This window comes from Hydractinia symbiolongicarpus, chromosome 4, assembly GCF_029227915.1.
Source record: "Hydractinia symbiolongicarpus strain clone_291-10 chromosome 4, HSymV2.1, whole genome shotgun sequence".
Lineage (NCBI taxonomy): Eukaryota > Metazoa > Cnidaria > Hydrozoa > Anthoathecata > Hydractiniidae > Hydractinia > Hydractinia symbiolongicarpus.
This window is the reverse complement of record NC_079878.1, coordinates 8,975,201-8,989,318: the sequence shown is the minus strand read 5'-3', so window position 1 is coordinate 8,989,318 and position 14,118 is coordinate 8,975,201. Positions and strand designations below refer to the sequence as shown.

Genomic DNA, 14,118 nt, shown 5'->3' with positions numbered 1-14,118 from the left:
TGAATTACGAAAGAATTTTTAATTAGATCATTTCAAGATGGCTAGCAACATCTCGTTTCTGTGTAAAACTTTTGTCAAAGCCAAATGAATGTAGAGAATCAGAATATATATCAATCAAGTGTAGTAGATGAAAAACAAAATAACATTAATGAGTCTGTGAAGGCACAAAGAAACAACATTGTAAACAAACTTAAAAAGACTACTCGTGATCTGGCGACATTAAATCCATAAGCAAAACGTTGTATAGTCCTTTGATTCTTCTTTCTATGGAAAGTCGTCTCATCCACATGTTTTTCTTACGTATTCTACAACGTTGTTTATTTCTACTCCATAAAAATATTCCTAGGACTACTCTCAAATTTTGCAGCAACAAATATCGTCTGTTTACATCAGCCATGTTTTGCAAAAAAACACGTGAGCAAAAATCGCCAAATGGAAATGGTTCGGTGTGATGTGATAAAAGTCGCGGCGCATTTTACGACTGGGCGCAAAATGTAGCTGTATGGAAACCGGCCTTTAGACTGTCTTTATTTAATGTCTCCTACGCCCTTGAAAAACAATATAAATTGAGAAACAAATTTTTGTGTTAATTTTCGCGAAATATTAGACAACCCAGCTTCACGAAAATTAGTTCCTGCGAAGGAAAATTTCCTTAAGGTAATTCTCCAAATTTCAATCTGGTAAGTTGCTTAGCGGTTTCTTAGTTTTTTAGCCAAATATTAGCTTCCCTTCCTCACCAACGTGGTTGATTATGAGAAACGTGTATACTAAATAACTCCTGTTTTTCTTTCAGAAAGTTCAACCAGATCTAAATTCGTTTCAGAACTGAAATTTTAGATTGTAAGCAGAATTAAAGTTATGAAGGCATCTCCCCCAAAAGACGGCAAAATAGTTTATAGGATATTTGAGACTAAAATTACAAAGAGCTTTCTTAATAAAAACATGTATTAAATCAATTTACAAATACAAAAGATATAAAATAGTCTATCAAAAATTAATATAAAATATTTGTTAAAAAAATGTTTTTCTACTGGTCATATTTTCTAAAGTAAAATAAGTCGAATTTCAACTTGATAATTTGCATAAATTCTTCCGCAGTTCAATCACGTATCCTATAATATCATCGTAGCTTGCTGCAATATAAATGTTCCCATCGCTAGATACGGGGGTCATCTTTCCGAGAGTGACGTCATTTCCAACACCAACAACAAAAACTTTCGACCCACTATCCTCCAACTTTTTCTTGATGACAGAGATCTCCTGACTTTCGGCGAATGTTTGCGGGTCAGCTGCAGTTATTAACACAACATACTTCGACTTTGCTTGAACATTACCAAATTGCGCATGCGCTAGTTTCAGTCCTTCTGACATTCGATGACCTACTTCGTTACGGAACGTCAAAGCGCTCACAAGTGCGCTCATTTCTTCTACGTTGCCAGCACGGTTAAAAGGAATTTGTAGTTTTGCTGTGTTTGCAAAATCGATAACTGAAAATTTTGTTGTGTCGTAATATCGAATGACGGCGTCAACAAATTGTTTGGTTTTGTCAAAACCATCGGAACCGACAAATGAGGATGTATCGATCACAAATGATATAGCAATGTCTTGGTAGCACTCTGAAAAAAAAGTGGTACATAAAAAAATTGTAAAGAAAATTTTTTCTTTTAGGATTTCTTGTGACTGAGATAACTAATTGTTTTTTAAAAAGTTTATGTCTGACAATTTTTTGACAAATTCTCATGACGCCGGATTAATGACGTAAATTTTCTTACCGGCACACGAAGACACGTCAGCACTTTTTAGAAGATATTTATCAGGTTGTCTAAATTTCAGCTCTAAATCATCAACTTGTAGTTTCCTGATACATCCTTTGAATGGTTTGTAGACAGAGGAATGGTGTCTAGGAAAAAAAAGCAACAATAGTTAGGCCATTTCAGTCAATGTTGGACAAAATATTTTTACTTTTATTTTTGAAGTAACAAAAATAAGGACGGGGCTTTTCCACAGAGAAATGTAAAATTGAATTAAAAACCAGTACGAAATAATTGGTCAACGTCTCTAAGTTTTCACAAAACAATTGCAAAGAAATGCTCGTGGAAGCCATCATATTAACATCGTAAAGAAAACACCTATTCGTTACGAAAAAATTAAGTGCAATCTATATCTCGCACGACTTTTTTTGATGTGAAAATATTTTTAAAAAATTGAGTAAACATTTCCCGACATTTTAAGTAGAACATATGGGAATATCGAAGAACGAAAACATCTAACGCCTACCTTGCAATGCACCGTGTTTTAAAACACAAAATATATAAAAAACTTACTTTTTTCCAGTAATCAGTTTATCTGCTTTCCCGATGTACATCACGGTGTGAAGGTTCGAGATTCGACTATCACCGGGGGTAATTCCGTACGCAACACGTCTTTGATTGAAGAAAAGTTCAGTGCGTTTATCATGACGTGAGATTCTTAAATTCGTCCACGAGTCTAACTTGAATCGTTTCTGACTGGTAAGAGTCGTGTTTCCACTTCCCAGGTCAAAACTAAAAGAAATTATATATTAAGCTCTTGGGTTCAAACCCTGGCGGAGTCATGCCAGAGACTATAAAAGTTTGAATCGATCACTTCTGCCTAACGTTCAGCATGAGAATAGGATGGATATCTTAGGCGGTTGTCTAGTTGGGCGGTTGTTGTGCTTAAACCCCTTCCGTGGCTCAAATGGGAGCTTTAAATGCACTAGGTCCCCCTCGCAGGACCCTCGTTGATAACAATTCCTATAGAAACTGAAAAGGCTATCCTGGGTTAATAATAGTAATAATAATAATATTAATAAAATATGTTTAGTTTATTTATATTTTAAAACACATTGCGGCACTTTAAAAGTTGAAAAATGTTAGAATCTGGAATTAATGGCGTAAGAACTTGTTGAACCGCTGTAAGATAATGCTGTTAGAATTACTTTTTTGTAAGGTATAGGATTAAGTAGCAGAGACGTATTTTCTCAAAAAACGTACAACAATTCCTGAGAATATTTATTCCATTTTATATTTACGTCAAAACTAATGCAGAAACCAAACGCAATCCATTCTTAAATCGGTTGTAATTTTTTCAACACTCATTTTCTTTTGTATCAGAGAGATATCAGGAGGCAAAAGAATAAAATAAATATAAACCAAATCGTCCACTAACCTGCAAACGACTCTTCTATTTTGTAAAGACACAGCAAAATAATCTCGTACACCAGCCGGACCTTGAGCGTATAAAAGTAAACCGTCAGCTTGTTCACTTCTGAACTGAATGACGATGTCATGTTTATGTTTAGTATCAAGTAATTGCCGGTAGCCGATGAATGATGACTGGCCATTAAAGTAAGCAGGAATTTGTGGAAGGATGTAAACTAAAACAGGACGAACATAAGAGTATTTAAAACACGAATATTTTAAATAAGAAATTCTGTTTTGATTTAGGGGCTTTGGGTCATGCCAGGTCCTCCCCTTGTATATTTTCGACTCTCAATCTGAGCACCATTTAAACTCTCACAGCTTTGATTGATTTTGTTAATTATTCTCCCCGTTGTACTAAAAATTTTATTTTGACAGTAGAAATTTCGACAGCAGAGAAATATAAATGATCTTATTTTCTCTTCTGAAAGAAATCAAAACAACTTATCAACTATGCAAAAAAGCTTTCAGGAATTTGCAAATTGACAGAGCATATCACATGTTACCGGAAGAGTAACATTTACCGTCCCCCATTTCCCCTCCTCCTGACTACTACAACATTACAATAAAAAGTACATAACACCGTATATTTTAATGTACCTCTTGTTTCACAATGGGTGCCTCTGAAACCAACCGGACAGCGACATTGATAAGATTTTGCACTAGTAGCAAAACAAGATGCACCATTGAAACATGGTTTCTTTACACATGGACTTGTCCCGCAAGATGGTAGCACGTTCATTTGTGCCTTTACGCTCGGCCCAGGGAAGCGAAGATTTACTTCGTTGTTGTTGACAGAAAGCTTTTTAATGCAGCCTTGATATCCCATTGATGATTCAGCGTATTTGATGTCGCTACATGGAGAAGCAATAATTATTGTGGGGGTCAGTAAAGTAATGGAATAATTTTTTTAAAAACTTGTTGAAAGAAATAAAATAAATGTAAAAAATGTGGTATTGTTATTTACCTTTCTCGTGGATTGGGGCCCAAACCTCCAAGGTATCCAATCGTATCAACGTTTAATTGCGTGAGTGGTCCTGGTGAACTTTTACTTTTCGGCGCTCCACCATTGACGATAAGCATTCCATTTTGTCCAGTTCGTGATGCAATTACTGTATTCCATTGGTTGCGAGATAGCCTTTCGTTCGATCGAATATGCGCATGACCTTTACCATTGTCGAATCTGAAAAGATAAAAATAACAAAATAAGAGGATGCACCAATCAAATCTTTCGTCTGTTGACAAACAATACAAGAACCGTCAAATCACGTATCAGATCAACGAATAGTCAAATCACAGAACAGATCAAAGAAAACTCCAATCACAGATCGAAGAAATATACGTACTTAAAGTCGACATATCCATCAGCTAGTGATACAGAAAGGAAATCAAAAGAGCTTGCACGTGATCTGTCCGCACTGTAAAACAGGATGCCGTTGTCATTCTCGGGACGGATAGTAAATTCTAATCGCGTTTGCAACCGGAAATCGGGATTTTGGATGGCTTGATAGGATTTTCCACCAAAGAATAAGTTATATTCTGTAAGAAAAAGAAAGTTGTGTTAACATATAAACAGGTGTGTCACTGAATACACAAACAAACAAACAAACAAACAAACAAACAAACAAACAAACAAAAAACAAACAAACAAACAAACAAACAACCACGGATAACTTCTCATGAAACCTTACCGCATTCTCCGTCGTACGACTTGGTAATTAACCGTTTATTTTCACACGATATTTTTCTCATGAAACATTCATTTCGGTACGTTTGACCATCGTTTCCACAAATACTTTGCTTGGGTACTTTTTCGCAAGCTGATGGGCACACGCACTTGGGAGTACCTCGACCTTTTACTTGACAATCAGCATAAAACTCGCACTTGACAGAAGCACAAGCAGTAGGTTCTAATTGATAAACAGAATAGAATATTTACAAAAAGTTTAAATCAAAATAAAAGTTGTATCTTGTTCTTCCTTGCTACACCGGCGTAAATTAAAAATCAACAAGTACGTTTACAAACGTCTTTGGTCAAACTCTCTAGATCTGTGGATGGCGTAATAAGACTTTAAACTAAAAGAAAATAATTTTGACAATTGGACCTACTTTCTTGACAGGTCTTATCCATCAGGCTGCTTACTTGCTGAGGAGCTAGCGCGCAAGGGTAAAGATAGTACTCGTCCAATCGACCACGTAAATACCGCACACGGTTGGTTGTGTAAAGAAATTTCCCAGTAGTGGTAGCTTCACTCCAGTCTTGACTTAAAATTTCAGACCGTCTTCTATCTACGCGCGTAAATGACGTCACTTCTTTTCCATTTGTATACAAGTGAACTACATCACTTTGCAGGTCGTACGTCGCTGCAATGTGTGTCCAAACTTGTGGTTTAATGACGGGGGTTGTTCGTCTTCCGAATACATTTCTATGCGAAAATTGTATGGCGCCGCCGTCAGCTATGGCGAAATCATAAACAGACTTGTATCGTGGATTTGTCCAACCTGGATCAATGGTGACAAATAGTTGATGAGTAGGCTCATTGATATCTTCTAACCACACCCAAGTTGCGATTGTAAGTCCTTGCGTTGGCTTTCCTGTAAATGACGACACATTTATTCATATAACAGTTGTTTGGTTTAACATTTTAAAATATGATGGAATCAGAAATATATGGTAAAACTTTAAAAATGAGCAATATTGACAATTTTTTACTCGTTAATTGAGGACAATGAAAAAAGACAAAAGAACTATAAAGTCGGGTGATGGAACATCTCTATAATAATAGCCGTCGTCTGTTTGTCTCTGCACGGACCCCCCGCTGAGTTAGAAAATGATGTTACGGAAACACGAATATCAAATGCGATATATTTTTATTCACTTTGTTGCGACGGATAAATATAAAGGACGGGCGAACCGTGGATTTTTACACGGGCAACGACTAGTATATTCAAATAACTTAATGTCTATTGCACCAGTTGAATTAAAATTTAAAAATGGTGTTAGGTAAGCGAGACATACCTTTAAAGTTCTTTCCATCAATTTTTATATGTCCATTTGTGAATTCAGCACCTCTTCCACATTGGAAATTCTCAATTACTCGTACTGCATCTTGCAAACTGCCATGATTCTCTGAACCAGATTCATCCGGTACAAAGCCATTGGACGCGTTAGCAAAGTTGTAATAAAGTGATGGATTGCAAAGACCAGCACGTTCTGCAAAAAAAAACATGTTAAAATATTAAAAAATTTAATGTATTAAGCAAATTTAGATCAACAAAGGGAATGAGAAAACAGCAACATACCTTGCTTAGATACGGCAAGAACTAAAATATTATGAATGAAATCGGGTAGGTAATACCAAGAAATGGCATGGAATAAATTGGACGGTTGCGTGACAATACTTTGCAGTTGTGGCAAATCAACGTCATTCCCAATAGCAACAACAGCAATTTCAACACCATTTGATGTCATTGATTCGGCAGCTTGTTGGAGCATTTGTGAGCCAGCTATATTATTGGGGCCAGTGGTAAAAAGAACGACCACCTTTCCTGCCTTATCATCTCTGCTGTTTGAGGAATCAAACATTTGCTTTTGTACCGCATCTAATGCCATTCCCATCCGTCGTATACCACCAACTGGGTTAACATTGTTCATTGCTGAAAGTAGGTTGTTTTGATACGGTGTCAGTGACTGCGCAATTTTAAAATCACCTCCATATATTGCAAGACCAACTCGAGTTGTTGAAGGGGAAAGATTATATCCCTTTATAGCGGCTGTAGCGTAATGCTGCATTTGATCTAGCATTCTCGAGGTAACTGATCTGGAACCATCGAATAAGAAGACAACGTCCATTGCACCAGAAACATCTGAATCGGAAAACAAAATATAGATAAATAAAACAAAAGAAAAGACAAAAGAAAACAAGATCACCTCATTGTGACATAGATCATCTCACCTGCACCATTCAAGAACATAATTTTTTTTTACTCAAACTTACCACAAGCTTTTTTGTCAACAATCTTAGATGGTGTCCCATGCAAACAGATGTTACTTTCCAATCGACACTTCGACGGGTAGGTCTTCAAATCGTCAGCACAAAGCAGGTCGTAATTATTATCGCATGTTTTGCAAATACATTCTGTTCTTCGGTCTGGCAAATTGATGCATATACTGTATGGTTTACATTGCGTCGTGAGGCACAAATCTGAAGATAAAAGGGAAGTCATATTCATCTAAATATTATGTTTGTAAAAAACAATGAAAGGTTAGAATACAACATAGTTTTTGATTCAAAAATAGTTGGTATTAACATCTCAATAATGCTTGGATTACCTTGAAATTCAATACCTTATTGTAAAAATTGAAAAAGTTCTGCATGGCCATATAAACATAAAACTTCTGATATTTTCATGACATGTAAATAAATTCTTAATATTCCTGACTGTTTCCTGATATATTTTAAAAGTCCTTGACAATTCTTGACTTACATGACTGAGTGGACCACCTTATCAGTTTTATTAACAATTATGTGACTTTTAATTTATCTTATTGCAACGTAAGCAACACAAACAAACTTATTTACTAACCGGGTAGGACAGCCTGAATGACTGGATATATGATTCGATTCATTGATGGTAAATCTTCCGGGAAGAAATAAACATCCACAATATCTTCATAATCAGTTGGATTAACATCTTCACCAGTTCCAATCAACACTATTTTCACTCCTTGTTCTTGCAAAGCTCTAGCTTCCTGCCCCAAATCTACAACATCTCCAGTAATTTTGTTATCCACAAACACAAGCAAAGTTTTTGGTACGTCCTTTCTTGCACCGTTGTCTTCTGAAAACATCGATGTTCTAGCAATTTGGAAAGAACTGTCTAGGTTATTGCCATTAGCAGGATTGTTCAGACCTTTCAACAGCCCAATAAAGTAATTGTATGTTACGGCGTCTCCAAATTTGATAGGTAAGCTGGGGTTATTTCCATTTAATATTGCTCCAACTAAAGTGGATTTTGTTGAGATGGTGTATGATTTTAGCATTTCAGTAATGAAATCAATTTGCTGCATGTAGTTTGTGCTTGCCTTTCGACCAGAAGCACCAATAATAAAACCAAGATCGAGTTTCTCGGGAGTAGCTAAAAAACATTATATATTAAAGGAAGATTAAAATGAAATGGACACAACTTATTACACCTCACTTAGGACATGCCCTTTTCCTGTGCAAAATAATCATAAGCTCTCACAATTTACACTAAATACTTTTACATTCTCTTTACCTTGACTGGTTCCTATATGTTTTTCGAGGTCTCCTAATACTCCTGGTACCATAGTAATCCCATCATCCACAAAGATAACATCCTGAGCACTGGAGCTGATTTTCTTTGCATCGTCTAAGAAAGACTCCTCGCCAATAACAACGGTTATGATTCGTACTTGTTTTGCTTTTAAAGCCTTCGCTGCAGGGTATCTTGAATCTACATCATTGGATTGATTGTCACCAGTTGTGAACAACACAAGGAACGGTTGACCAGAAGTAGTTGAACGTATCGTTGTGAATATATTAGCATTTATGTATTGCAATACAGCATTGATATTTCGGGGGCCACCAATCGGCTGTGCGTTTTGCAATGCATTTTGGAAATTCTCATAACTGATACCATTTTGAAATTCTAGATACCGCTTCACGTTATTGCTAAAAACAATAAGTCCAATTCTTGCTTTGCTTTCACTTAAAGTATAGCTTCGCCCAGACGCTTCAGCGAATGCTTTCAACTTGTTGAATGTATCTGCGGAAACACCGGTTGATCCATCAATAGCAAAAAGGATATCGACCCTCCCATCGACTCCACATGCAGTAGGCTTAGCAATCTTTATATGTCCTTGCTGAAAACAGGAGTCTCGATTCATCCAGCACGTATTCGCATATGTTTTACCATTATCTCCACATATTGGTGAATATGCTGTTTCGTCAGCACATAAGGGACATACACATTTCGTTGTCATTCCACCAGTGTTAAAGCATTTCGAATGGAATAAGCAATTCGTTTTAACACATGCATCTAAAAACAAACCATATGTTTTACAATTCACTACAGCTCCTTTTCAACGAAATATGTTTATCTGGTTTCACATCTTACAAAATTTAAGGTAGGTAGGTAGTTCAAGGCATTTGGGAAAATCTTATATTTTTTAAAGTATCCTGCAGGGAAATAGAAGTTTGTAGTTTGCTTTTTTAAACATTCACAATTCATAAATGAAAAAAAACAAAACAATATATTGTCCCCTAACCTGGTTGAAGTTCTTTTGCTACAAGGTCAAAGAATGGCTTTTCCTTTCCTGGTAAATCGTCTACAAAGAAAAACGAATCATCAGTAGTACTAATTCCTTTTAATTCTTTCTTATCAACGAGTGATCCAATTCCAATGACCGTGATTTTAACTCCTTGTTCTTTCAATCTGTCCAGCTCCCTATTGTAATCATCCGCGAGTGTATCAGTTTTCTCAGTACTGAATATCAACAAAGACTTCGGAACGCCATTCCTAGCACCATATTGTTTACTAAACAGATCGCGTCTGGCTTCAGTTAATGCCATGAGCATGTTGTTTCCAGGAGTTCCAAGACTCAAGTTTTCGATGGCGGATTTAGTTTGTTGCAAGCTTGTAAGATCACCAATTCTGTATTGAAGTTTGGACACTCTTCCGTATTGTATAATACCAGGCAGTGTGTTTTGAGGGGATATGGTGAAACTGTTCAATAACTTCATTACGAATTGTTTTTCTGCATTGTAGATTTCTGCAGGGTTGGAACCAGTCATGGAGAAAATGATACCAAGATCAAGAAGAACTGGTGGCGCTAAAAAAACACAAGGGAAACGTTATTTATTAAAACAACTTTCACTATAAATGCACTCCTTCGAACCCAATGATTAGTTTGTAAGGTACGGAAATAAAGTGCAAATTTAAATGTTAAACGTGGAAACTAACCTATTGCGTCAGATACTGCCTTTTCAACAGTACCAAATGTATTTGGAAGGTCAGATGTTTTACCAAACGGTACTAGGTTCTTGCTATTTCCACTTATCAATTCAAATGTCTTTCTATCAGTATCTGCAAGATTCAACGCAACAACAATGACCTTTACACCTTTAGTGTGCATTGCGTTGGCGAGTGAAGTAATATCATTTACTTTACCAAATGGTTTTCCAGTTGTAAAAAGAACCAGCACTTTTCCAGCATTCGCTCGATGTCCTCCCGCGTTAGTAAATGCAACAGAATCAACATATGTTAAGAAGGTATCTAATTTTCTATTCCCATTAAAACGTGGCAGTGTTTGCAATGCTGACTTTACTTTGACAATATCGTCTCCGTTTCTGAAGTTGAGTTGATTTAAAACGTTATCGCCGAAGCTTAGCAATGATACGTGTACTTGGTTTAATTTGATTGGGTAGCTGTTGAACATTCCAGTTGCGTATGATTTCATTTCTTGGAAATACGGGCCAGTAATGTCATTGGAGGTATCAAATGCAAACGCGATATCAAATACACCTTCAACTCCTAAAAATATTTAACGTAGGGACGATTGATTATCAAGCAACAGAACAATAACAATAATCTTCGAATAAAAAACCCGATGTACTGGTAAAATATTACCTTCATAGTGATGTCTAGTTTCGGTAAATATCCCCCAGAATTCAAAAAAATTATGCACAAGCGATAGTCTGCTTAATTTCATAATATTTAGGAAAGCTATCGCTAGTGGTTCCCACAAAGAGCAAACGAATATAAAGTTGTTTCTAGTTAAATTGAAGTATCGATATATTTACCACAAGCCTTGTTCTTGACAGGTTTCAAGACCTTTTGCAGTTCGCATGAATGTTTTTTCATTCTACATAAGTTAGCATAACTGAAACCATTATCAGCACAGACTGGTTTATATTGCTTCTTATCATCACATATGGGACATGTGCATATGCCCTTGCCAACAGTTCGCGATATGCAGCTGGAGTAATAATTGCATTTGACATCCTCACATGAATCTGAAAATACGGTTGATTAGAGGTTATAATTATTCAGAAGGAAACGCATTTAATAACAATTAGAAAGGTGAATTAGAATCTTTTACAATTGTAATAAGTTTCAAGCCACTTACCTTTCTTCGTACTTTGAACAATAGGTTTGATGATACGATCAATATAACCAAGATCTTCCGGAAAGAAATAAATATCACCAAATGCATCTTTAATAGATTTATCATCGAAATTATCACCCACTCCAATAACAATGATTTTAATACCAGCATCTTTAATTTTTTTAGCCTGAACACCTAAATCAGCTGGATTTCCAGAGAAAGGTTTATCCAAAAAGATTATGGCGCGCTTAGTCACGCCAGCTCTTGCACCATTTGCAACATTAAAAGCAGAATCCTTTAAGAACTTCAGTGCTTTGTTTAGATTGTTACCATCATTGGGATTTCTCAGCCGTGAAAATTCTTGCACAACAACTTGTTTTTTTAGACCAGACTTTAATCGAAGGTCGAGGATAGGATCTTGACCGTATGTTACAATTCCAACGCGTGTTTTATCTTCCGAGATGATATAACTTGGTAGAAGAGCTTTCGCTGATTCGATTTGTTTGGTGAAGAGTTTATCGGCATCGTTTCCGTTGGAACCGAGCAAAAATACAAGATCGAGTGGTTCAGAATCAGCTAAACAAAATGGAGTAAAGCGTTTCAGTAAAATAAATAATTGAACAAAACTCATTAAACATTCTTAGATGTAATTCTAAGAAGGTGCAGGGGTGTCACTGAGTGGACTATTCATTAGGTTTAACTATCCAGTAGATTCTATGCTTCCAGTTCTAGGTATGCAAAAACGTTTTAAATCATAAAAAATATAGTCAGTATCACAAGTTTACCAACTTATCGAGATAGGATTATAAGCAATAATACGATTTAAAGGGCTTACCAACAGCATCACCAGAAAATTGTTCAACATCTGGATAAACTTTGGGAAGTTCTTTGATATCATCAACGAATGTTACTTGATTGTCAATCAGCGTCTTTAACTCATCAGGTAAATTATTTCCAATAGAAACAATTGCAAACTTCACGCCTTTAGATTTAAGAGGCGTCAGTTGAGATGTCATATCTGTCAGTTTGTCACCCCTAATAATTTCTTTCGTGAATATAACTACGAGTCTCTTATTGCTTGCGCTACTGCTGAGGAATATATTACGATCAACAAATTGCAACATTTCTTCTGTATTAGAGTTGCCATTAATATTTGGAACGTAGTCAAAGGCAGATTTAATATCTGATCCCTTTGTATCTTTCAGTTTTAAGACATACTCAGTCTGCTTTCCATAACTTACAATGCCTATTCTCGTCTTTTGTTGTTCTAAGTTATAAAACTGAAGTGTGGCTTTTGCAAATCTGGCCATTCTCTCAATATCTTGAGACGAAACGTTGTCTGATGTATCAAATGCAAATACGATGTCAAGCTTGTCGATTGTTCCTGAGAGTAGAAGAATAATAGGTTTAAAAAATTACCTGAAAATACCTGCTAAGATCGTATAGTAATCACAAAAATTAGTAAAAGTATAAATGCATAAGATAAAGATATCTTAATAAATTTTACTAAGAGACCAAGAGAAAAAAACAAAAAAACAGAGAAAAAAATATTGTGTTTATAATTTCAATGGAAAAAAGACAAAAAAATTGATGATTTTAAACCTTACCACAAGTTCCTTCTTTAGCAAGTTTGATCTCCTTTCTAATTTCACACGATTCTTGAATCATTCTACATTTCGTTGCATATGATCGTCCATCATTTCCGCATACAGGTTTGTATGTTTCATCAAGAGGACAGACTGGACATGTACACTGCGTGGATCTGTCAGGCCGCGTCACACATTTACCATTATAGGGACATGTTACTTTCTCACATGGATCTAGAAAGGTATTAGCAATAAGAGAGGTGATGTGTTGAACGTTGACAGCGTAAAATTGGAAACAAGGATTGTAAAAGATAAAACTAAAAACAGGTAAAAATAGGTACAAAAACAGTGATGTTCCAACGGGTACCTGAGAATAATGAATTAGTGATTGGTTTAATTTTTCTTCTCATATCTTCCAAATCTTCAGGGAAGAACCAAGCATCCACATTTGGCATCACATTCTTTGTTTTATCTTTATCAATTCCTTTTCCTTGCGTGACAACAGTAATTCGAACATTCAAATCTTTAAGTTGCTTCAAAGTATCAAGTAACAAAGGTTTCGATTGTCCATTGATGAAAAGTAGAACAGATTTGGGTACATCTGTTCGAGCACCGTTTTCTTTCTTGAATAAAGTATCCTTAACCTCAAGTAGAGCGTCATTCATGTTGTTACTGGCACCGGGGTTTCTAATACGATTCACTTCTTTAACAGAACCACTTCTAGTTACCAGACTACCTATTTGTGACAGCATTCTAGGGTTGCTGGTCTTAACGACAAAGCCAGGCAAAATAGCGTTAGTACCTATTTCCAGCCTTTTGAATATATCGCTAACAAAGAGTTGTTGATCCTTAAATAATTGCACATAATTTGGTCCTGAAGCTCCAAATATGATACCAAGATCGAGTTCTTCTTTTTCACCTGAAGAAGAAGAAGTGGAGTAAATGTTTAATAGAAAAGATTAAATATATCAATAAATGTTAATGTGAAAGTATTATGGACTGTGCAATTTTGTGGTGTAAAGACAAACGTGAAGCTATGGCCCTGATGTTCTCAATAATCTTAAATCTTCCTTTCCCTTACCTAAACAGGTACTTAAACGCAGTATTACATACGCACATATGTATACATGTCAATCATAGCGTTTGGGGTTGTATGGAATAAATAGAAACATTTTTAATT

At 35.9% G+C, this 14,118-nt stretch overlaps 1 protein-coding gene across 1 annotated transcript in view; it reads right to left on the bottom strand.

The window, feature by feature from the left end:
* Window positions 1–888: 888 nt before the first annotated feature.
* LOC130641104 (uncharacterized) overlaps window positions 889–14,118 on the bottom strand; it is a 116,004-nt gene continuing 102,774 nt past the window's right edge. Inside the window, exons 160-180 of the mRNA XM_057447768.1 lie at window positions 13,306–13,857; window positions 12,960–13,172; window positions 12,188–12,736; window positions 11,374–11,928; window positions 11,048–11,260; window positions 10,209–10,778; window positions 9,514–10,077; window positions 8,502–9,284; window positions 7,809–8,360; window positions 7,220–7,426; window positions 6,525–7,088; window positions 6,241–6,435; window positions 5,331–5,816; window positions 4,913–5,131; window positions 4,568–4,760; window positions 4,189–4,404; window positions 3,822–4,075; window positions 3,190–3,397; window positions 2,325–2,543; window positions 1,773–1,900; window positions 889–1,616 (exon numbers count right to left, since the gene is read on the bottom strand). Of these exons, the coding sequence (XP_057303751.1) occupies window positions 1,066–1,616; window positions 1,773–1,900; window positions 2,325–2,543; window positions 3,190–3,397; window positions 3,822–4,075; window positions 4,189–4,404; window positions 4,568–4,760; window positions 4,913–5,131; window positions 5,331–5,816; window positions 6,241–6,435; window positions 6,525–7,088; window positions 7,220–7,426; window positions 7,809–8,360; window positions 8,502–9,284; window positions 9,514–10,077; window positions 10,209–10,778; window positions 11,048–11,260; window positions 11,374–11,928; window positions 12,188–12,736; window positions 12,960–13,172; window positions 13,306–13,857 (7,991 nt within the window). The 3' untranslated portion in view covers window positions 889–1,065. The remainder of the gene's footprint in view (window positions 1,617–1,772; window positions 1,901–2,324; window positions 2,544–3,189; window positions 3,398–3,821; window positions 4,076–4,188; window positions 4,405–4,567; window positions 4,761–4,912; window positions 5,132–5,330; window positions 5,817–6,240; window positions 6,436–6,524; window positions 7,089–7,219; window positions 7,427–7,808; window positions 8,361–8,501; window positions 9,285–9,513; window positions 10,078–10,208; window positions 10,779–11,047; window positions 11,261–11,373; window positions 11,929–12,187; window positions 12,737–12,959; window positions 13,173–13,305; window positions 13,858–14,118) is intronic.